We start from the raw sequence: 21,382 nt of genomic DNA, 5'->3' as shown, positions 1-21,382 counted from the left end.
AAAACAATCCATTTGCTCGCGCTCCTTTCCACAGGCTGGGATTTGAAGGGAAACCTGACCTCAGAGCTGAGAAAGCTTCCAGGTCAAGTTTCAGCTCTGAGCTATTCCAGCTCAGCCTTTCAGGCACCGGCACAGCCGAACAGATGGCAGTTGTTCCGGCACAGGTATTTCCCCGGTTTCGGAGAGCACTCCAAGTTCAGAGGGATCGCATCTCCTCCAGGCAGCAGCACAGGGAAATGTGCAAGCATGCCAAACCCGCCACTGTAGTAAGTGGCCCACCCCACCAGGCTCAGTGGCAGAGGCAATGAGTAAGCCTACCATCCTACCAGACAAGAGCCGTGCTGCTTCCTAAAGCCAGCAATCCACCCTCAGTCACTTCACGGCAGTAGAAACAAGTGTAAAGTGCTATTTATCGAAGCCCAAGTTTTTCTGAGATTAGCATTGTCTTCCATCATCCATAAAAAACACCTAAAACTCCAGTCTTGGCCTTCGACGTCCAGCAGGATTTCCAGACACAAATTTGCGTGCCTTGTGCTGTTCTTCAGAAAAATTAACTATTCCCATGCAAAAGGCTGTCTCCACTTTGGTATTTTGCAAACCTGAGAGTTAGCACCACTCAAAAGAAACCTTGACTCAACAAGGGAGGCTGAAAACAGGAACACTGACTTGTTGCTACAGGAGCGATCTCAAGAGGATCAGTCTCCCGCATTTGAAGCATCTTAACTTATCGCCCCCGCTTCTATCAGCAACATACAGTTTTATAACGGGGAAAACAATGGCCAAGCCCTGCACAAAACAACAGTAGCCAAAGTGCAGGTAGAATTGTAGCATTTAGCACTTGAAGGCACAGAAACAGACGTCAGTTTTCACAAGGCAGGCAAATATAACCTGATTCTGAAAAGAACCAGCCAAGAGGTGGTAAGCGACCGATTTTTAAATAGCCCCTGAAATTAATTTTACTTAGTTACCTGGGCACAAAGCCAGGGTTTCAACAAATGAAAGTTAACTTTGGATTGATTGTAATGTTTCAATATAAAGTGACTCTTGAAATTTATAGGACAGCTAAGGCGCACAAGCCAAAACCGTCCTCAACAGTCTCCATCTGCAGTGCTTCCAAGGTGCTACTACGGTAGCCAAGAGCAGGGCAACGGCACCGGTGAGCCGGATTTCGTTAAGGCCTGTCTGCTCCCCGCTGCCTTCCCACCCCCAGTTCTGCTTCCATCACGATCTTCCTCCTGCAACAGTTTCTGGAGAAGACTTCGGTATTGCCACCAGCAGTCCGCACCGGCAGATGCAGCAAGACAAACCCTCTCAGACAGCGTGGTACAACTGACAAAATCCCAACTATTGCAGCAGGATTTTTGTTCCTCAGGGATCTCTCACCACATTCCCAAGGGCTAACGGAGTGGCCGAGGCTGCCGGCCTGGGAACGAAGCCCGTAGCTGGGGGCACCTGTGCACGAGCACCGCTCCCTCAGCGAGCCCCTTTCTCGCGTTATTCCTTGTGGTTTCCTGCGTGGCCCTGGAAGACTCAAGCAGGGTAATTTCTTACAGCCCTCCTCGATACCCACGATACCCACGGCCGCTGGTGCTGCCCTTACGTCAGCTGGCATCCCCGCGTTCACAAAACACCCGCTTGTTCCACCTCCATATCTTCCCAGGTGGGATTAAGGCAAACGGAGACCCCGCTCCCCCCAGGACCCCCCGCTCCCCGCAGGACCCCCGCGACAGGGCGGCGCTCGGGGGGGCGGCGAGCTTCGCCCGCGGCGGTGTCACCAGCCCGTGGCCCAGGCGCAGGGCCCGGTGACAGCTGCCCCGGCGCTGCCCCCACGCTCGGACCCACCGTAACGCCGCAAACGGCATTTTCCACGGCCCGGCCACGGCGGCGGCCGCGCACGGCGGCACCCCGGCGGCTCCGGGCCGCGCCGCCCGCGGGCTCGGAGCCGGCCCCACGCACGGCGGGGCGGCAGCGCTGCCCCCCGCGCCAGCCCGAGCCGCGGGGCGCCGGGCCCGGGCCGAGCCGGGGCAGGCCGGGGCGGGTGTCCCGGCCCGTGGGCTGCCCAGCGCCCCACGCGTGCCGGGCCGCGGCGGGCCCCTCACCTTGGCCCGGGTCACCAGGTGCGTGGCCAGCTTCACGACGGCGAAGTTGCCCTTGCCGATGGTCCGCTCGATCTCGTAGTAGCCGATGCGGGCGGGCCCGGGGGGGCGCGGGGGCGGCGGGGCCGGGGACAGCCGCGGGGCCGGAGGGGGCCCCCCCGCGCCGCTCGCCGCTGCCGCTGCAGCCGCCGCCGCCGCCGCCATCTTGTTGCGAGGAGCAAACCCCCCCCCACGGGGCTGCGGCACCGCGTGAGCTCATCGGCGGGGGGGGCGGCTGCCATGGCAACCCCGCGGGGCGGGCCCCGTGACGCCAGCGCCGCCGGGACGCGCCCGCGCCGCTCCGCAGTGGCGGCGGGGCGGGGCCGGGCAGGGCGCCCCCGCGCGGCCGGCGGGCGACACAGCCAGCCCTGGTGGGCTGAGGGGACGGGCCACCCCCCGGCCCGCTGGTACCCGCCACGCCGCGGTGGCGTCACAGCCCGCCGCTGACGTCGCGGTGGCCCTGCTGGCGTCACCCAGCAGCGGCCTGCAGGCCTCAGGGACGCCCCCCTCCCCGAGGCGCGCGGGGGACGGGGCGGGACGGGCCCCAGGCGCTAACGGGCACGCCTCACCTCGCCTCGCCGATGGGAGAATGACGCCGCAGACGTCACGGCCGGGAGAATGACGTCATGGCAGGGCGGGCGCCGCCTGGGGGCCAGACGGCCCGGAGGGCCGGGCGGGACTTCCGGCAGCGCGGCCGGAAGCGGCGCGGGGAGCGAGCGGTGATTGGCGGGCGGCGGCGGCGGAAGCGGAAGCGGCCGGGGCGCGCAGGCGCGGTGGCAGCCCGGGCCGAGGGGAGGGAGGCGCCCGCCCAAGAGCGCCATGGAGTCGCGGGGGGAGCCGCAGCCGCCGTGAGTCCGCGGGGCCGGGGCTGGGCGCGGCGGCCGCTCCTCCCAGCCCTGCCGGGGCAGCCGCCGCCCCTCTCGCTGCCTTCGCCCGCCGGCCGCGCCGCGGGGCGGAGCGGGGAGGCCCGGGGCCGCGCCCCGCGGCGGAGCTGGCGCGGTGCCCCGGGTATGGCGGGGCGTCCGCTCCCCGCGGGAGGGCTCCCCCGCCTACTCGCTGGGAGGGTCGGCCGTTGGGGGGGGGCTCGGGAGGCGGCGCTGACAGCGGGGAGACACCGCCCGAAGCGGCGGCCCCGCCATAACAGAGGAGGCGGCCCCCCTGGCGACGTTGGGGGCGGCGGGAAGCCTCCTGACGAGCCCTGCCCCGCAGGGGTTAACCCCAGGCTGAAGGTGCTGCTCCCGGCAGGGGCCGGGGGGGCCAGGTGGGCGCAGTGGGGAGGAGGGCCCGTGCTTGTCAGCTCTCCGGCTAATCGGGAACCTCATCACAGACTCGGCTGTCGCCTGAAGCCTTGGCCCCGATTGCATTTCTGCAGCCTGGGGCTGCCGCCTGCTGCGGGCACTTGGTGGCTTCGGGGGAGTTGCTGTTGCGCGGGGTGGTAGCTGGAAGCAGTAGCCCACTGTCCAGTGCTCCTGGTTGAGGTCCATTGGGATCGATACCGCTGTGATGCACTGTCCCCTGAAGCCAGATAATCCACCTGAAGCGCGGAGCTCAGGAGTCGTAAGCTGGATATCTTGATACTAATAGGGGCTAATCCTCAGTAATGTTAGCATTTACTATTCTGTTATTAAAGCCTGGCATAGCTGAGGTGTCCTTCTGCAGAACATCGTCTGAAACGATCTTTTCTTTGTTTTTTATAACGTTGTGTTCGTGTGCCTGGATGTCCGATCAGTATATGGCTTCAGGAGGACTGTCTGCAGACTTGGTCTGACAGTTGCACATGGAATAAAATGAATGTTGGTGTCGGCCAGCAGTCAACACGCGTAGGAATAGGCATGAATTGTATATTATGAATGTCAGGAAGTGCAGCAGTTTCTAGCCAGCCAGCCTCTTTTTCCCCAGTGGTAGCATGCTGTGATAGCCGCTAAAAGGAGCTGGTCTGAAATGTTCTTTCCGCAGGAACAGAATGAGCCAGGGGAACTCAAACCCAGCAGCAGTTCCACATGCCGCTGAAGATATTCAGGGAGACGACAGGTGGATGTCACAGGTAAGGCTGGGAGGGGCAGTCACCATAGGAGGTTGAATCCTCTTTACCGGGAGGCTGTGGGGGGGGCATTGAGTGCGTGCTGTGTGGGCCTGTCTGGCCATGCTTCCAACCTGAGCTCGTAACAGCTCTGCTGTCCCAATGCTGGCAAGCTGTCGGTATGTGTCTGTCTTATAATGATGAAGCGGGGCAAAAAGCAGCATTGTTGCATGACCTGCAAGCTGCCCGGTGAAATCATTTCAGAAAATACTGCAGCTGGGCCATTAGCTGGGAAGAATTGCCAGCCCTTTTGTTAAAGTGCAAAGCAGCGCTTTCCAGCGTGTGTCTTTTTGAGGGAGTGACAAAGCTGAGAAAAGCAGAGGTGAGGTGTCTGGACTGCCCATCCCTTCCTCCTAGACAGGGAGAAATAGCCAGAGGACACTCACTGCAGTGACTAACCGATAATTTCTCTGTAATTGTTGAACCTAATGGGCGTCTGACAGGCTCAGGGCTTACGTATGTCATGTAGAGTAGATGAGATGCTGCTCTTATCAGAGCTGAGGTTGTTGCTGGGGCTGCTATAGTTGGGAGGAGCATCCAGCAGTTCATGGGTTAATGCAGAGAGAAACTCGGAGAATTCCCAGCAGGGGAAATTGGTTGGGCAGCTGTCCCTTTCTGTCCTGCAGCAGAGATACCCAGAAGGGAGCTATCAGCCAGAGCTTACTTTGCTGCTTTCTTTTACCAGCACAATAGGTTTGTCTTGGACTGCAAAGACAAGGAGCCTGACGTGCTCTTCGTGGGGGACTCCATGGTGCAGTTGCTACAGCAATATGAGGTATAGTTAAAGAAAGGAAGGTGATGGGGTTGTAGGAATTAAGAGTGTTTTTCTCTCTTATCCAGTACGTGATCGTCATGAGTAATACTGACCATTTCTTCTGTTCCCATTTCACTGTCATCTCTTACTCTGCCTTGCTTCCTTAACTTCCTGGTGCTTGTACAAAGCCTTACCACGTTATCTCTGTAAGCCATTTGCAGTCTCTCTCTGAATCCACTACTGACTGCCTCCATTTTGACACACTACACAACCCCTAGCTAGTTCCTTGAATCTCAGATTCCAACCTGACCTCCCAAGGGCACGAATTTTACTTGTCTTGTCTCTAGTGTGGCCAGAACACGTTTAACCCTCTAGCACTTGGGGTGGCACTGGCACACAGGCTTTTCTCTAAAACTCTATTGGGGCAAAGAGGAGTTCTGCTGCTCCGCCGCGGTGGCAGCTGAGCAGATTTGTTCTGCCAGAGCTGCTTCTGTTTTGCCTAGTTTTTTTACCTGATGATGGAAAAGATTTCTTCAGGTCAGACACCTTCTTCAGAAGCCCCGCACTTAAGGAAGCTAGGGACATGGTGGTCTGCAGCAGATCCAGCACTCTTGTGTCTCAGATGAGTTGGGCAAATAGCTACTCAAGAGAACTTCCCCTTCCTTTGTGCCAGGACCGAGTGCTTGAACATCAGCAACTCCGTCTCTTCTGGACCTGCGAGTAAAGCCTCGTCCTGTGTTTAAATGCCCTTTATGGAAGTGAGTTTTCAGAGGAAGTCTCATGGCTACTTCCAGTGTCCTTGAAGACATCGCTTGTCTGTGTAGTGTCTTTCACGATCAGGATGCTGCTGTGACATAGCAGATTGATCTCTGATTGCAGATATGGCGAGAGCTCTTCTCACCGCTTCACGCATTGAATTTTGGGATTGGTGGAGACACCACAGGACACGTTCTATGGAGGCTGAAGAATGGTGAACTGGAGAACATTAAACCGAAGGTATAAGCAGAAAACCAAAGCAGGCAGCGGTGCAGAACTGAGTGAGCTGTTACCCTTAGCACAGCTTTTTGTTTGGGCAACTGTTGGCACTGAGTGCACATCAGGTATTGAGACGTGTTTGGCTAAACCAGCAGTGTTTGGGAACAGAGCTGTACATCTTGTACACAGGGTTTACACTGCTGAACATGGGAATTGGAGGATGTCATCAATAAATAGAGGAGACCTCGTAGTCCTAGCAAAAATGTCAATCAGGCCAATGATTTCCCGTGTAGTTTGGAGTTGCTGTGTGTGTCTCAGACCTGAGACTTCTTGGCCTCTGGGAAGGGTTGCTGAAGTATTTGATAGTGTTGGTGACGTGCAGGATGCGTGGTGAAGATCAGCTCCCCAGTCTGCACCTGCAGTCGCAGCCCTGTTGCGAGCAGTGGATGTTGCACCAGGGTGCTGCTAGGGAGTACATACCCCAGGTAGGGAGGCAGTGCCTCTTGTATTCAAGCCTGCAATATAGCAGTTTACAGTCTTTTAAAATAAAAAATAGGCCTGTACAGTTGTCCCTGCCCTGAAGCAGCTCACGCTATCCTCTACAAATGTACATTACCCTCTTTTTGACCAGTGTTGGCTCCTACCGGTATGTTGGCCAAGAGGCTCTGAAATGGGATGGGCTCAGACGTCTCTTGGGCTGTCCAGAAAGGGTTCAGTAGTACCAGTTCTTCATGCATGCTGAGGGCCAGAACAGAAGGTCATAAGATGCTCTTCAGAAATGGGCATAACTGCCAGCTGAAGACCTCTTGCAGTTAGAGTTTAGTCTTAAGCCCAGCTCTTCATGTAGCTCGCTGGTCACAGAGGGTTTTCAGGGTCAGCAAGCCTATTACAACTAGTTCTGGAAAAGATGCCAATGCTTTTTCTCCTTGTAGGTTATTGTTGTTTGGGTTGGAACAAATAATCATGAAAACACAGCAGAAGAAGTAGCAGGTGGAATCGAGGCTATCGTGCGCCTGATAAACACTCAGCAGCCACAGGCCAAAGTTATTGTACTGGTATGTCTCTTGCAGCGTGATGAAAACAAACTGCTCTGAGGAGGCCCTGTGTTCTCTGCACCGCACCACTGCGTTGCTGGGAGTTACCGATCGTTACCGGGGAGGGCAGTCGCTTTATCTGTCTTCTGCCTTGTGCGTGCCTCCCCTTGTTCCCTGGCTTTGCAGAAGTTGTCCTTCCGGCTACTCCAGAGGCGGGTGTAATCATTCTCCTTAGCGGTATTGCTGTCCCACTTAAAAATGTGGTTGAAGGAGCCCCGTGAGGGGAAAATAGGTGCCCTGATCTGAGCTGGCATTGGAATCCCTAGTTGGCTGCCTTGCCTTAATGGCTTAGCTGATGCCTCTCTTAGTGAGAAGCTAAGTGGTGACATTCAGTCCACCACTGAAAGCTTACAGAAAGAATGCAAACTGATGTATTTAAAAAAAGAAAAAGAAAGAGAGCAGATGCCTTGCCAGTTGTACTTATAGCTCATCTGGCTCCTTCAGCTGCCTTTCATAGTAATCTGAATGGGCAAAGTCTGATTGAGAGGACGAGTTCCTCTTGTCATGGACATCGTAAATCTCAAAAGGCAGTCTGAATTGGAAGGGAAAGCAGGCATTGTTGTGCCATCAGAGTAGTATGAAGCTCTTTTTTTGCCTCCTTCTTGTGCCAGGGCCTGCTACCTCGTGGAGAGAAGCCAAACCCACTGCGGCAGAAGAATGCCAAGGTGAATCATCTGCTAAAAGCCTCGCTCCCCAAACTGCCCAACGTCCAGCTTCTGGATGTGGACGTCGGCTTTGTGCACTCAGATGGCACCATCTCATACCACGACATGTTTGATTTCCTGCACCTGACGGGAGGGGGCTATGCAAAGATCTGCAAACCCCTCCATGAACTGATCATGCAGCTGCTGGAGGAGACCCCCGAGGAGAAACGAGCTTCCCTGGCCTGAGCAGTTGATGTCAGCATTAACAGCATCATCCAGCCCATCAGATCAGTTCTGTCACTGGCACTACAGAATCCTTCTTTCTTAAAGCACTTTCCATTGTAGAATGTTGCCGGATGTTCGTACCTAGTGTTTTTGAGGGGGAAGGCTAATGTTTAACTGGTCTTGTACATCTGAGGGCCGGCTTGGTTGGTTTTATTGCAGGAGGAAATTAGCTGAAGAAGAGTTTTACTTTTAAACCATTCCTCATTTAAAACGAGAACAGGACTGTCACTCTGTGCCCCTCTCATATCTTGTTGCTCTGTGGTTGTCCTAGAACCCTTGTAGCCTGTCCCTGACAGCCCATGCACAGCTCCCAGCTCACCGTTCCTGGCTGTAGGGATTGTGCTCTGTGTATTAGCCTGTGAACAAGAATCACATTCCACTTGCAAAAGCCAGAACAGATGCATTTTTCCAAACTTGGTCCCACCTTATAAAGGTTTTTTGGTTGGGTTGTTTTTGGGGTTTTTTTTTTGGGGGGGTGGGTGGGGTGATGTGCTTGGGTTTAAGTGACACGTGTTGCTTTCTCACTCCTTTCTGAAGCAGCATGAAACTGGAATTCTGAAATGTAAAGAAACAAACGGTTAACCGAATTCGTGTAACACTCCCAGGTGCTTGTTCTTGTGCTTATTTCACCATGCCTGCTAGCCAGGGCACCTTTCCTCCCACGTAGCTTTCCCTGGGGGCAGTCTCATTCGAATGCTGCTGGTTGTCCAGTTCTCTGCTCCTGTCTGCGTGTGGTGTCGCTGGCTTTTAACAGTTGCTCAGTTTAGGATTTTAATTATCCAGGAAACACTGCACAAGGCAGTCGCTTCCTCTTTACTCTAGAACTGACCTTCCATTCCTCTGAGCTGCCTGTGCCACAGGGCTCTTTGCAGTGCTGTTTGTTGTTTTTTGGGTGTTTTTTTTTTAAGTATGTGACTGTTACATCCTTTTTTTCTAAAGAAAGCCCCTATTAATAGCCCCTGCCTGCAAGGCCCAAATCAGTCTGAAGCTTTACAGATTCCAAGGTGTATATTTCTTTCTCTCTTCTGTTTTACTTGTGTAAACATTTTATTTGAGCAACTACAGCCTCTTGCAGCAAAAAGTGAAGTCAAGGTGTAGCATTTCCTGCCTTGGGCACTGCTCCTTGCCTCTAGCCAAGGGAGCTGGAGGGGCAGGTGCCCTCCTACAGGGCCTGCTACTAGGTGGAATTGTGATGTGTTTATTTTGTTACGAGGACTGGTTGTAGTCTACTAACAATCATACGAAGACAGCCTTTCATTTAAAAGTGAAAGGTTCTCTTCTTCAGAAGGGAACTGGTTTGGACCTGAAAGGCAGAGCCCTCTAGAATTCGATAACTATACTTGCAAATAAAACCATTTTAAATAAAGTCTGTTCCTCCTTGGCTTACCTGCCGGAGTTGGAGCTTGGTGGTGCTGTGCAGACCTCGCCGTGGTTTGCGCTGCGGTAGCTGGCCAAAAGCCACCGACACAGGTCTCTGTGCTTCTGCCTGTGTAGGCGGGATCTGCGGTCACACGTGCTCCTCTCAGCAGATAAACCGGAGAGGAACAGATAGCTTTTTAGCGGGCACTTCGTATCATGTTCCGAGTGAGGGGTGTTTAGGTGTCCAGGTTGCTTGCTGTGCCCTGCTGCAGTGAAGTACATAGGTACTGTATATAGTCTGTCTGCCCTTTTTTATAATAAAGGGTGCTGGTGTTTAATGCAGTCTATAACCTAGCATTAAGGAATACTTTCATGTCCCCACTACATTCCCCTCTTCCTGTAGATTTGATCATAGCAGGATTTCTGCCTGGATTGCATGCATAGTGTGTGTTTTGTTTCCAGTATATGTGATCTACACACAGATGAAGGAAAGATGAAGCGTCCCACTTGCCAGGATCAGAAGTAGGAGGTTTCGGAGTGCGGCGGTAGAGGAGGGATTACGGTCCTGTGCCCATGAGCCAGGCTGGGGACACGCTGCTCCCCGAGGCTCACTTGGCCGCTGCGCTCTAGAGCTCCGCTGCCTTGCAGGATGGGCTTTGAGGGAATGTTGCTCACGCTTGCAATAAGGTGCTTGCTGGAGAAGTTGGGGCAAGGGAGAGTGGAAGATAAAGTGTTAAAAATAGGCTGCAGCGGAGGGGTCCTGGGGAAAGGACTTATCCCATTCCCTGTGCACCCCCAGGGAGACAGGATAAAACTCATTCTGCTCCCTGTGAGCTGTTCAGGTTTCTAGGCTTGTGTGGAAAGGCAGTGTGCTAGCTGAACATACGCATCCCTGCTTCCCTCCCCACTGCACTTGGCTAAAAGAGATGCTAACCAGGAACGTACTCTCCAGTAAAAAGCTCTGACTTCTCAACTCGGCAACCCGTGCAGCTGCGGCTGTGCTCAGCTGTGAGTCAGCCCCTCTTGGCAGGGTGCTGAGGGGACCGAGAGGTTTGGCAGGCTCCTGAGCCTTCTGCAACGTGACTGAGGACAGCTCTGCTGCTCTGCTTAGGCTTGGCTTGCTAAGGTGCCGCGCTCTGTGCTTGGTTCGGTGCTCACAGCCTTCCTCCTGCTCCCGTAACCACCTCCAATACTGCTGGTGCCGTGTAAAGAGGGTGAGGACAGCCTCCTCTCTGCTCAGACTTTAGCTCTGCTTGTTGTTGCCTAGTAAGGAGTGTCCCGCTCACAACTGCAGTGATGTGGGAAGGCAATGAGGGGTTCTCCCTCCTCACTGACTTAGGACTAAGAACCGAGCACCTCGTTTCAAGACAGTGAGAAAAGCTTTGGTCCCAGCTCTGGGTGACCAATGTCCCTTGGGATTGTGGCTGGGCTCCCCTTGCCTGGTGGCCAGCGGGAACCATGTCCTTGTTAAGGGTTGGCTGGGAAAGAGCCGGCCCTGGGGGGCTTCACTCCGCAAACAACCCGGTTGCATTTGGCCGCTCTGTGTGGGAGCCTGTTATCTTGTCGGCGTGAGCATTGCCAGTTTCGTATTTGTTGCAGCAGAGAGAAAAACAAAACAAAAGATGTGAAAGGCCAGGAAGAGTCTCTTGTAACTGGCTGGGGGGACAGGAGGATGGCCGCAGGATGGGACCTGTGAGGAGGAAAGCGCGCACCACATGTGAAACGAGGCAGCAGCCTCCCTCTGCACTGCCCGCCCTGCCTGCCCCGAGGCACTGCAGTGGCTCGCCACCCTGAACCTTCCCCGGGACAAAAAAAATTGTGATTCTGCTTTGGCAAAAATGCATCGGCTGGTAGAACTCACTCTGTTAGTGCGTATTTCGATATAAATGTCAATGTTTCACCCCACCATGTTGCAGCGTGTGTGTGTGTGTGTGCCTAGGCACCCGCGTCTCTGCTCCCCTCTCTGTGTTGGTGACCCACTGTGTTCCGTTCCTGCGGGGGCCGGGGAGGTGCTGCCCCACACAGAGCTGCCCAACACACCTCCCACCAGACGCGCTTGCTTGCAGCGCTCCCTCCCAGGGGTCTTCGGACTCATGCTCGGCTGGATCCGCACTCCTCATGGAATACCTCTGCTTTTCCCCGCTCTGTTGAGGGGCCCTTTTTTGGTTTGTTTTTCCTCTCTTTTCACCACGCAGAGCTTTGGTCCTGTACCCAAAGCTGTAAGCAGGGCTCTGCAGGTGAAGGTAGCTGGTATTTTGGCCCTTGACAGGACATCGCTTTGTATCTGATAACTCAGCCGTTTATTTGTCATCGCCCTGAAACAAGCAGGGTGTGTGCATCACCACACAATCCGACATGGAGCCATCCTGGCGGAGGCGATACCCAAATGTGAACGGAGTAGGCTGGAGTTGTGGTTTAGCTCCTGCACGGGTGTCCGTCTGTCCCCAAGCAAGTTGTTCCACCTGCTGTCAGCGTCACCACCCGTAACCTGGAAGCAATGTGCAGACTCTCTGAAAAGTGCTTTGGGATCCTCTGTGAGAGGACCTATAGAAATAAAGTGCACAATAGCAGCAGTGCTCTTGTCTCCTTATGTTTGTCCCGCAGAGAAGAGAGGGAAGCCAGCGGCAGAGGCCTCGGATGTCAGTTCAAGCCTAGGAAATGGTTTTCTATGAGGTTACGTGGGGCTGAGCTGTTTCAGGGTGGGATTTTAAACCAAAACCCCCAATCTCAGACACCTGAAGTGCGGGATAATGCCCACAGAGCCATTAGATGGAGGGCTGTAAGCGGGAAGCTCGGCAGCAGCTCGGATGGTGAGCTTTGAAGAGACACACACGGTAAAACGCTGCTGGTATTGCTCCTGCTTTCCCCATGAACGGAGCCGTGGAAAAACTTCAAGGTACTTCCAATTACTTCATGCTGTGGTGACGGAGGGTGCTGCAAACGGGAGGGAGCCCCTGCGCAGAGGTCCAGAGGGTGCCCATATGGGTGCAGCACATCTCTCCATGCCCCTAACGCGCGGGGACCGCAGTGGGCAGGCGGGCTGGGCCAGCAGCGTGGGCAACCAGCGTGCCGCCGGGTCCCACCGGTGCCGGGCGGAGAGGAGCCATCAGCTGCAGGCTGGGGCAGGGAGCGAGGTCTGGGACGGAGGAGTCCCCACGGCGAGGAAGGAGCGGGAGCCAGGGCCGGTTACGGCATGGTGCACCCGCCATCACCGCAGCAGCTCAGCCGGCCCGGCCAGCCACACCGAGCTGTCGAGCCAGGGACCCCGCTGTGGCTGCCGGTGCCAGGCGGGTCGGTGGCTGCTGGTGGCAGGTAGCTGCTGCCATGTGACAGCGTGTGACAACCCCTGAGCGAGGCCACCAGCAGCAGCAGCAAAGGCCTCCGGCGCTGCCAGCTGTAGGGGCGGCGGTGGCCTCACCTGGCCCCGGCCCCCTGCCCAGGCTGCTCCTGGGTGGGACAGGTCCTTGTCCCATCAGAGGGGCTGGGGCAGCCCCTGTGTCCTGAAGGGTGGCTTGGGGTGGGGGGCAGCCGTCCCTGCCCAGCCCCAGGGCCCCCCCTATGGGGTCCCATACAAAGCAGGGCTTCCCCTATGGGGCAGAGGCTCCCCAAGGGAGTACCGTATGGAGTAGGGGCTTCCCTATGGCATCCTATACAGGGCAGGGCCCCCCCGTGGTGTCCTGTAGGGGACATGGGCTCCTCCACAGGGCAGGGTTTCCCCTCTGGGGTCTATTATGGGGCAGGGGCTCCTCTGTGGGGTCCTGTATGGGGCAGGGCCTCCCCTATGGGTCATGTATGGGGTAGGGGCTCCCCAAGGGGGTATCATACGGAGCGGGGGCTCCCCTATGGGGTCCTATATAGGGCGGGGGCTCCTCTACGGGGCAGGGCTTCCCCTATGGGGTCCTATATGGGACACGGGCTGCCCTGCGGGCCGGGGCTTCCCCCCGCGGCAGGAGCTCCCCAGGGCGGGGGTTCCCCGGGCCGGGCCGGGCCGCCCCCCGCCCCCCGGCCCCGCCCGCCGCCGCGTCACTTCCCCGGCCCGGCCTTGAACGTGAGACCGCGCGTGACGTCACCGCCGGCCCGTGTTTACAGCTGCTTGCGGGCCGCGGGGGGGGGGACGGCACCGGGCACCCGCACCGAACCCGGGCACCGGCACCGAGCATCGGGCACCGGCACCGAGCATCGGGCACCGGCACCGAAGCCGAGCACCGGCACCGAAGCCGAGCACCGGCACTAAGCCCAGACACCGAACCCGGGCACGAGCACCGAGCATCGGGCACCGACACCGGGCACCGGCACCGAGCATCGGGCACCGGCACCGACACCGATCACCGGCACCGCAACCAGGCAGCGGCGCCGCCCCCGGAGCTCGCCATGGGGCAGGGTGCCCGGCAGCGCCCCGGCTGACCCGTCCCGTCCCGTCCCGTCCCGTCCCGTCCCTTCCCGCCCCGGCGGACCTTGCCCGGCCGGCCGGGGATGCTGGCGCGATGCCGGGCCCCGGGGCGGCCGCGCTGGCCCTGCCGCTGCTGGCCCTGCCGCTGCTGGCCCTGCCGCCCGCCCCGCCACCCACCCTGCCCCGGCCCCACGGGCCCCGGCGCGTGCTGCAGAAGGAGGCCCAGTTCAACACCACCTACGCCGACTGGGTGGACGCCGACCTGCTCAACATCTACGCCTTCAACCACAGCGTCTGCCGGAACAGGGTGAGCACCCACCACGACCGCTGCCCACGTCCCACCACTGCCCACACCCCCACGGGACCCCCGGCCCCGGGGCCTGGGGCGGGCAGGGGGCACGGTCCCCACGGCGGGGATGCCTCAACAGCCACGATGGCCGTGCAAAGTCCAGGCACCGGGGATGAGGCGGCCGCAGGTGGCGGTGCCCAGCCAACGCCTCGGCTTCCCACTCTCCCCGCAGACGGAGGGCGTGCGGGTGTCGGTGAACGTCCTCTCCGACCACAAGGACCTGCCCGTCCTCTTCGTGGTGAGGCAGAAGGAGGCGGTGGTCTCCTTCCAGGTGCCGCTCATCCTCCGGGGACTGTGAGTACTGGGGGGGCGCCGCGTGGCCCCCTGCCCGGCCAAGCCGCGAGGACCGGTGGGTGGGCAGGGGTCCTGGTGGGCGGGCAGGGGTCCCGGCAGGCAGAGTTCGGCGGTGGTGGGTGCAGCACAGCTCTGCCTACCCAGGTACCAGCGGAAATACGCATACCAGGAGGTGAGCCGCACGCTCTGCCAGCCCCAGACCAAGGCGGAGGTGGAGACCCAGCACTTCTACGTGGATGTCTCCACGCTGTCCCTCAACGCCTCCTACAAGCTACGGGTCACCCGTGTGGAGAACTTTGTGTTGCGGTGAGGGCAGCCCCGCGTCCCCGGTCCCCCTCCATGCCTGCCCACCGCCCACCAGGGCTGCCTGCCGGGGCCACGGGCTCCCCTCGCCAGCCGCCGTCTTCCCTGTGCTCTCTGCAGGACCAACGAAAGGTTCAGCTTCAATGCCACGGCCGCCCAGCCGCAGGTGAGGAGGAGCTGGCATGGTGTGGCGTGGCAGGAGGGGCTGCGCCCAGGGAGGAGAGTGTGGCCCCCATGGCAGTGACGGGCCCTTCCCCCCCCGCAGTATTTCAAGTACGAGTTCCCCGAGGGAGTGGACTCGGTGATTGTGAAGGTGACCTCGGCCATGGCCTTCCCCTGCTCCGTCATCTCCATCCAGGACATCCTGGTAGGTTTGGGCAGCGGGGTCTCCTGTCCGGGCGATCCGTGATGCCCGGCGGGGATGACAGCGCCTCTGTCCCCGCAGTGCCCTGTGTACGACTTGGACAACAATGTGGCCTTCATCGGGATGTACCAGACCATGACGAAGAAGGCAGCCATCACGGTGCAGGTGGGTGCGGGGCCACGGCGCGGGGCTGCGCCATGGGGCTGTACCACTGCCAGCCCCCCTGGTGCTGCCAGGTAGCACCAGCTAGCAGAGCTTGCACAGGCTGTCATTCCGGGGTGGCCCCCAGCCCCCCAGGCAGCCCCAGCAGCACGGGGCAGCATGGGAGACGCCTGGCTGGGCTCTGCTGACCCCTGTCTCTCAACCCTCTGGGACGGCCACTGCAGAAGAAGGATTTCCCCAGCAACAGCTTCTACGTGGTGGTGGTGGTAAAGACGGAGGATGAGGCGTGTGGGGGGGCTCTGCCCTACTACCCTCTCTCCAAAGATGCTGCACCAGGTACGCCGGGGGGGCCAGGGGAAGCGCCCACCCACCAGCACATCCCCGCTGCTGTGGGCTGTGTGCTGGGGGCGTGCTGGGCATGGGGTGAGCAGCAGCGTCTGTGCAGGGCTGAGCCCCCCACCCCAGCCCATGCCTTCTTCCAGATGAGCCTGTGGATCAGCACAACCGGCAGAAGATGCTGGAGGTGATGGTGTCACCCGCCATAACCTGTAAGCTGAGGAGGGGCCGTTTGGGGCTGGGGGTAGCTGGGCTCTGCAGGGACCCCACGGCAGGTCCCCGGCGCTGCCGCTCATGCTGAGGGCTTGTCCCGGCCCTGCGCAGCGGAGGCCTATGTCAGCAGTGTGCTCTTCTGCCTGGGCATCTTCCTCTCCTTCTACATCCTCACACTGGTCATCGCCTGCTGGGAGAGCTGCCGGTGAGTTCCTGGGCATCGCTGCCCCGGCCAGCCTCCCCTCTGGGTGCTGAGCCCGTGGGTGCTGTGCCACCCGGGCCCCAGCCCTTGCCCCTGGCTGCCGGCACGGCGCCGCTCACTGCCACTTCCCTCGGCAGGCAGCAGAAGAGGAAGGGGCTCCTGGCAGCCATGGACTCGCCCAGCCTGGACACGGGTGAGGGGCTGGGGGCAGCAGCTGGTGGCAGTGGCACGTGGGGGGTGTCCCTGGGGGTTCCCGGTTATTTTGCCCTCTCAAGCTTGTGGTGAAGCCCTTGGTTCTGCAGGAGTTCCCTGCTGTCTGCCTGAGCCCTGCCTGTACCCCGGCTCCCTGGGGACAAAGCCCGATGTCTGGGGGACAGGGATGCCCTTGGGGCTGGGGCTGGCAGCTCTGCGCTGGGTCTCGAGCATCTCACCAGCTCTGTCTCTTTCTTTCCATGACTTTCTGGGGACTCCCAGCATCTCTACTGGGTAGGTGCCAGTGTCTGCTCTGTCCTTGTCTGCGCGTTTGCTCCGGTGCCAAAGCAGGGGCACGGAGCATTGCCCCGTGCCGAATGGCCACGCGCCCCCAGGCCAGGGGTGCCACAGGAGGCTGCCAGTGGCTGACGGGGACCCTCCTGTCTTGCAGGGCATGCCCGCAGCATCCCTGACTACTTCCTGGGCCATTCGCCCTATGACAGCTACGGTTATGGCTCCTTTGGTGAGTGCCACATGCCATCCCTCCCCTCCCAGCCTGTCGGCAGGCGGCTGTGCCCACCTGGTCTGACCGCCCTTGCAGGGAACGGCTCCTCCGGCAGCACCGAAGGCGTTACGGACAGCATGGGCTCGGCAGAAGTCCCGTACGGCTACGTGGGTGAGTCCCGGGGCAGCGGTGCGGCGGCTGGCATGACCGCAGCCCTGCAGAGCCAGCGCGCCAGGGCAGCATCCCCACACTGTCCCTCTCCATCTCCTGGGAAGGGTCCCTGGGTTGCCAGCCCCTCCCTGCAGGCCCACAGCGGGGTCTCCATCGGGCGGACATGCTCCGGGGAACCTCCCCAGGGCTCAACCCCACTCCTGCTTCGGTAACTCTTGCTTTCCTTTGAAGGGCAGGAGCAGTTCAAGCGGCGCACGCCCTCCGCCCCGCTGAGGCCGCTGAGCATTGCCATGGGTAGATGCTGGTACTGGGCGGGGACAGGCGAATCGCATCAAAATCTGCCCTGCCCCAAGCTCGGCACCCGGGGCGCTGAGTACCCCTGTCCCCTCCTTCCCTCCCTTAGAGCCAGGGCAGCACCTGCGGGGCTGCGGGGCAGGGGAGGACACTGTCCTCCTGGCCCCCAGCTGTCCCCAGCCCGGCAGAGCCCTGGGGGACGGTGGCACGGGGCGATGCTCGCCCACGTGGGCACAGCCAGTGCGTGTCCCCGGGGCAGGGGCAGTGCAGGGATCTGGAGCCTGTCTCCGGTGTGAGTTGGCAGGGAGGCAGCCGAACTGTTAATTGGGGGTGATTGGGGTCCCGTGGGGTGGGCACCGAGGCGGTCTCGGCCAAGGGGCTCCGCTGACGGCCCCGACTCGGCTGCAGGGGAGCGGTCGCTGGAGAACGTGGCCAGCCGGCCGCGCCTGGACTCGCTCAGCTCTGTCGAGGAGGATGACTACGACACGCTGGCTGACATTGACTACGACAAGAACGTCATCCGCACCAAGGTGTGTCCTGCCCCGTGCCCCCTGGCCCCCCACCGGCTGCTCCCCGCTGGCCGGGGTGAGCCCTCCACCTGCCTCTCCTTCCAGCAATACCTCTGCGTGGCTGACCTGGCCCGCAAGGACAAGCGGGTGCTGCGGAAGAAGTACCAGATCTACTTCTGGTGAGTGGGGGGCAATGGGAACAGGGAGTGTGGAGCAGTATCCCGACCTTGGGTGGGCGGCAGGGACCCCCTGACACCCCCCTGCCTCTCCCAGGAACATCGCCACCATCGCAGTCTTCTACGCTCTCCCTGTCATCCAGCTTGTCATCACCTACCAGACGGTAAGTGGGGCACAGGGACAGCAAACGGGGCTCCCGGGAGCTCTGGGGGCTGCTCCCCAGCCACGATGGCGATGTCCCTGGTCACCCCCCATGTCCCCGTGCCTTACCACCGCTTGCTTGCACTGTGCCCACGTGCTCAGGTGGTGAATGTCACCGGCAACCAGGACATCTGCTACTACAACTTTCTGTGTGCCCACCCGCTGGGGAACCTCAGGTGGGTTCAGGGGTGGTGGTGGGTGGCTGGGGGTCCCCTGCACCCAGGGCAGGGCCGCAGTGGGGTCCCAGGGAGGGAGAGGGGTCTGCAGCACCCATGTTTGGACTGCTTCCCCGCAGCGCCTTCAACAACATCCTCAGCAACCTGGGCTACGTCCTGCTGGGCTTGCTCTTCCTGCTCATCATCCTGCAGCGGGAGATCAACTACAACCGGGCGCTCATGCGCAATGATGCCCACGCCCTGGTAAGAAGGGGTGGGCGGCTGCTGGACTGTGTGCCCACAGGGGTCTCTGCCACCCAGGACCCCCTGCTTCCCTTCCCTCTCCTCCCACCCCCCAGGAATGCGGCATCCCCAAGCACTTTGGGCTCTTCTACGCCATGGGCACTGCCCTCATGATGGAGGGGCTACTCAGTGCCTGCTACCACGTCTGCCCCAACTACACCAACTTCCAGTTCGGTGAGTGTCCTCCAGTCCCCTGCTGCTCGCACCAGGGCTGCCCCCACCCTGCTCACTGCTGTGCCCCCCCAGACACCTCCTTCATGTACATGATCGCGGGGCTCTGCATGCTGAAGCTCTACCAGAAGCGCCACCCAGACATCAACGCCAGCGCCTACAGCGCCTATGCCTGCCTGGCCCTTGTCATCTTCTTCTCTGTCGTTGGTGTGGTGAGTACGGTGGGTGCCACTGGGGGGGGGGGGGTGGCCGGTCACCCCCACAGCCCACTGCCCACCACCCCACTCGCCCCGCAGGTCTTCGGCAAGGGGAACACAGCCTTCTGGATTGTCTTCTCCGTCATCCACATCGTGGCCACCCTGCTGCTGAGCACCCAGCTCTACTACATGGGGCGCTGGAAGCTGGGTGAGGTGGGGGGCACTGCTGCGAGCAGGGTGGGTGGGGGGCAGCGCAGCGGTGCCCCCGGTGCGACTTCTCCTCTCCCTGCAGATTCGGGCATCCTGCGCAGGATCCTGCATGTGCTGTACACGGACTGCGTCCGGCAGTGCAGTGGGCCCATGTACGTGGTGAGTGCTGGCACCGCGGCTCGTGGCACCAGGGTCCCTGGCTCTGCTGAGACCCCACCTGGCAGCCCTCCCTCCCTGGAGCGGCCGGCTGCCTGCCCCTCACGGCCCCCCCTCACCCTTTGCAGGATCGAATGGTGCTCTTGGTCATGGGAAACATCATCAACTGGTCTCTGTAAGTGCGGAGCTGGGCACACGCCAGACCCCGCGACACTTCTCCCAGCCTGGTCGGCGCTCCCCGTCCCTGCTGCCACCCCCACCCTGCTCCTGTGACATGGCCCTGCTGGCTGCGGTCCCCTCTGCTGGGGCTGGGCTGAGGACAGCCAGCTTGTGACAGCTGTGAGCCGAGCATGACAGGTCCCCCCTGTAGCTGCGGCAGCCCTGGTGTCCCCATGCGCTGCCCAATCTCCCGGGGGCTGCCGGCGTGCCTCAGGGACAGTGGGGCGCATGGGCACGGCAGGCGGGGGGACCCCCAGGCTGCACTGACCCCACTGCCTGTCCCTGCCTCCCCAGCGCTGCCTACGGCCTCATTGTCCGCCCCAATGACTTCGCTTCCTACCTGCTGGCCATCGGCATCTGCAACCTCCTTCTCTACTTCGCCTTCTACATCATCATGAAGGTGCGAGCCAAGGCTGCCAGCCCCCTGCCCGGCTGTGCAGGGTGGGCTGGACAGGGACTGGCCCCCCTGCAGGCTCCTGCCTGCACATTGACCCTGGTCTCCCCCGCAGCTCCGCAGCGGCGAGCGCATCAAGCTCATCCCCTTGCTCTGCATCATTGGCACCTCGGTGGTTTGGGGCTTCGCCCTCTTCTTCTTCTTCCAGGGGCTCAGCACCTGGCAGGTGAGTGGGCAGGCGGTGCGGCAGGGTGGCTGGCTGTGGGCTGGCGTGGTGATGGCTGCCCCTGTCCCCCACAGAAAACACCAGCTGAGTCCCGGGAGCACAACCGCGACTGCATCCTGCTCGACTTCTTTGACGACCACGACATCTGGCACTTCCTCTCCTCCATCGCCATGTTCGGCTCCTTCCTGGTAGGTGCTGCCCACCGGCAGTGCGGCTGCTGGCTGCCCCCGGCCACCCCGGCTCACAGCAGCCCCGCTCCCCTCGCCCCGCAGGTGCTGCTGACGCTGGACGATGACCTGGACTGCGTCCAGCGGGACAAGATCTACGTCTTCTAGGGGCCCACAGCTGCCCGCTGCCCTGGGACTGTGCCAAATGCCCAGCCGCAGGCCCCCAGAGCGGGGACCCACCCAGGGCAGTGCGTGCCCCTAGGGAGGGATGCCTGTGCTGTGGGTCCCAACAGCTGCTCCGTCCCCCTCCCCGTGCAGCCCGGGGGTCCCGGTGTGCCTCCTCCCCATCAGCCAGGTCTCTCCCAGGTGCTACGTGCCTGTCCCCAGGCTCGTCGTAGCCAAAAATGGGACTGGGGGGCTGCTGGGGCACCCGTCCTTGGTGACAAGTGACACTGGAAAAGGTGCTGCTGCTGCTGCTCCGTGTCCATGCGCCCATGGGCACGGTGGAGGGCCGGGGTGCGCGCTGTGCCCGCAGCCCCGTGGCCCCCTGAGCACATGGGTGCGGGTCTCTCTTCAGTGCCTGAGTCGTATGGGTGGAAGGTGGGGTCCATGCCTCCAGTGCGGTGCCGGTGCTGGTGCCGGTGGCTGGAGCAGCCCCCCTCACATCTCCTTTAGCATCCCGGGGGGGTGTTGCCCACTGTGTGCCCCCCCCCCCCCCCCCCCGCTCCCCACCGAGGCTGCCATGTGCTCTCCGTGCGTGGGTCTGCTGGGAAGGGACTCGCTAATTAAAGTGTCTGCACTTTGCCCACGCCTGCTGCCTCCTGCCTGGGCAGCGGGAGCCTGGGGGACACCGGGGGGTCCTCGGGGGGCAGCGGAGGCCGTGGGCTCTGCCCTGCCTTGCTGCCGGCGGGTGTCAGCCAGGCTCTGCTGCAGCACTGGTTCCTCCTTCCCACCAGGACTTGGGGAGAGGGAAGATGCCGCAGGGGCTCTCGGCCGCGCTGCTGCCTCCCTCCTGCACCAGAGACCCCCTGTGCAGCACGGGGGCTGCTGGGGGCAGGTCTGTGGGGTGCGGGGGACCGGCAGCCCCTGGGGGAGTAGGGATGCTCAGGGAGGTCCCACCTCACAGGCAGCAAGGGTCCTGGGACTCCCCGTAGCATCCCAGGGCTGCTACATGCCTCGCGGTGCCCTGGCCCGCT

The 21,382-nt window shown here is 60.6% G+C and overlaps 3 protein-coding genes across 12 annotated transcripts in view; 2 read left to right on the top strand and 1 right to left on the bottom strand.

The window, feature by feature from the left end:
• The window catches only part of SIK3 (SIK family kinase 3), a 91,742-nt gene extending 89,447 nt beyond the window's left edge, over nucleotides 1–2,295 (bottom strand). For all 4 annotated transcript variants that reach the window (XM_037409956.1, XM_037409958.1, XM_037409957.1 and 1 more), the window contains exon 1: nucleotides 2,100–2,295. The gene's annotated coding sequence lies outside the window, so the exon portion shown is untranslated. The remainder of the gene's footprint in view (nucleotides 1–2,099) is intronic.
• Nucleotides 2,296–2,851: 556 nt separating this feature from the next.
• PAFAH1B2 (platelet activating factor acetylhydrolase 1b catalytic subunit 2) lies at nucleotides 2,852–11,231 on the top strand. Its single transcript, XM_037409822.1, has 6 exons — nucleotides 2,852–2,983; nucleotides 4,092–4,179; nucleotides 4,901–4,990; nucleotides 5,849–5,965; nucleotides 6,877–6,999; nucleotides 7,650–11,231. Exons 1-6 carry the CDS (start codon nucleotides 2,955–2,957, stop codon nucleotides 7,926–7,928), a joined length of 726 nt encoding a protein of 241 aa, XP_037265719.1. The 5' UTR covers nucleotides 2,852–2,954; the 3' UTR covers nucleotides 7,929–11,231.
• Nucleotides 11,232–13,381: 2,150 nt separating this feature from the next.
• On the top strand, nucleotides 13,382–20,990 carry SIDT2 (SID1 transmembrane family member 2). Of its 7 annotated transcripts, XM_037409883.1 has the most exons (28): nucleotides 13,384–14,023; nucleotides 14,238–14,359; nucleotides 14,504–14,665; nucleotides 14,783–14,828; nucleotides 14,928–15,029; nucleotides 15,108–15,191; nucleotides 15,413–15,524; nucleotides 15,671–15,736; nucleotides 15,849–15,942; nucleotides 16,077–16,132; nucleotides 16,414–16,425; nucleotides 16,583–16,654; nucleotides 16,733–16,807; nucleotides 17,039–17,101; nucleotides 17,510–17,631; nucleotides 17,716–17,789; nucleotides 17,884–17,950; nucleotides 18,091–18,164; nucleotides 18,284–18,407; nucleotides 18,503–18,620; nucleotides 18,693–18,829; nucleotides 18,914–19,022; nucleotides 19,107–19,183; nucleotides 19,309–19,355; nucleotides 19,694–19,799; nucleotides 19,909–20,019; nucleotides 20,094–20,207; nucleotides 20,292–20,990. In XM_037409883.1, the coding sequence occupies exons 1-28, from the start codon at nucleotides 13,811–13,813 to the stop codon at nucleotides 20,352–20,354; spliced, it is 2,622 nt and encodes an 873-aa protein (XP_037265780.1). In that variant the 5' UTR covers nucleotides 13,384–13,810; the 3' UTR covers nucleotides 20,355–20,990. The 7 variants fall into 7 exon arrangements, with proteins under 7 accessions (XP_037265784.1, XP_037265780.1, XP_037265781.1 ...); XM_037409884.1 differs by lacking the exon at nucleotides 16,414–16,425; XM_037409885.1 differs by lacking the exon at nucleotides 17,039–17,101.
• Nucleotides 20,991–21,382: the final 392 nt, after the last annotated feature.

The sequence above is a fragment of the Falco rusticolus genome, chromosome 16, assembly GCF_015220075.1.
Source record: "Falco rusticolus isolate bFalRus1 chromosome 16, bFalRus1.pri, whole genome shotgun sequence".
Taxonomy (NCBI): Eukaryota; Metazoa; Chordata; class Aves; order Falconiformes; family Falconidae; genus Falco; species Falco rusticolus.
Note: the sequence above shows the minus strand (reverse complement) of the source record. Positions and strands in the feature narration are given on the sequence as shown.

Bases quoted from the DNA above. Each gene is read 5' to 3' on its own strand.
- PAFAH1B2 (XM_037409822.1), top strand. From the start codon at position 2,955: ATGGAGTCGCGGGGGGAGCCGCAGCCGCC. The intron at 4,991-5,848 runs GTATAGTTAAAG...CTCTGATTGCAG, and splicing joins AGTTGCTACAGCAATATGAG to ATATGGCGAGAGCTCTTCTC. The intron at 7,000-7,649 runs GTATGTCTCTTG...TTCTTGTGCCAG, and splicing joins AGGCCAAAGTTATTGTACTG to GGCCTGCTACCTCGTGGAGA.
- SIDT2 (XM_037409883.1), top strand. From the start codon at position 13,811: ATGCCGGGCCCCGGGGCGGCCGCGCTGGCCCTGCCGCTGCTGGCCCTG. The intron at 18,408-18,502 runs GTAAGAAGGGGT...CCCACCCCCCAG, and splicing joins GCAATGATGCCCACGCCCTG to GAATGCGGCATCCCCAAGCA. The intron at 19,356-19,693 runs GTAAGTGCGGAG...CTGCCTCCCCAG, and splicing joins AACATCATCAACTGGTCTCT to CGCTGCCTACGGCCTCATTG.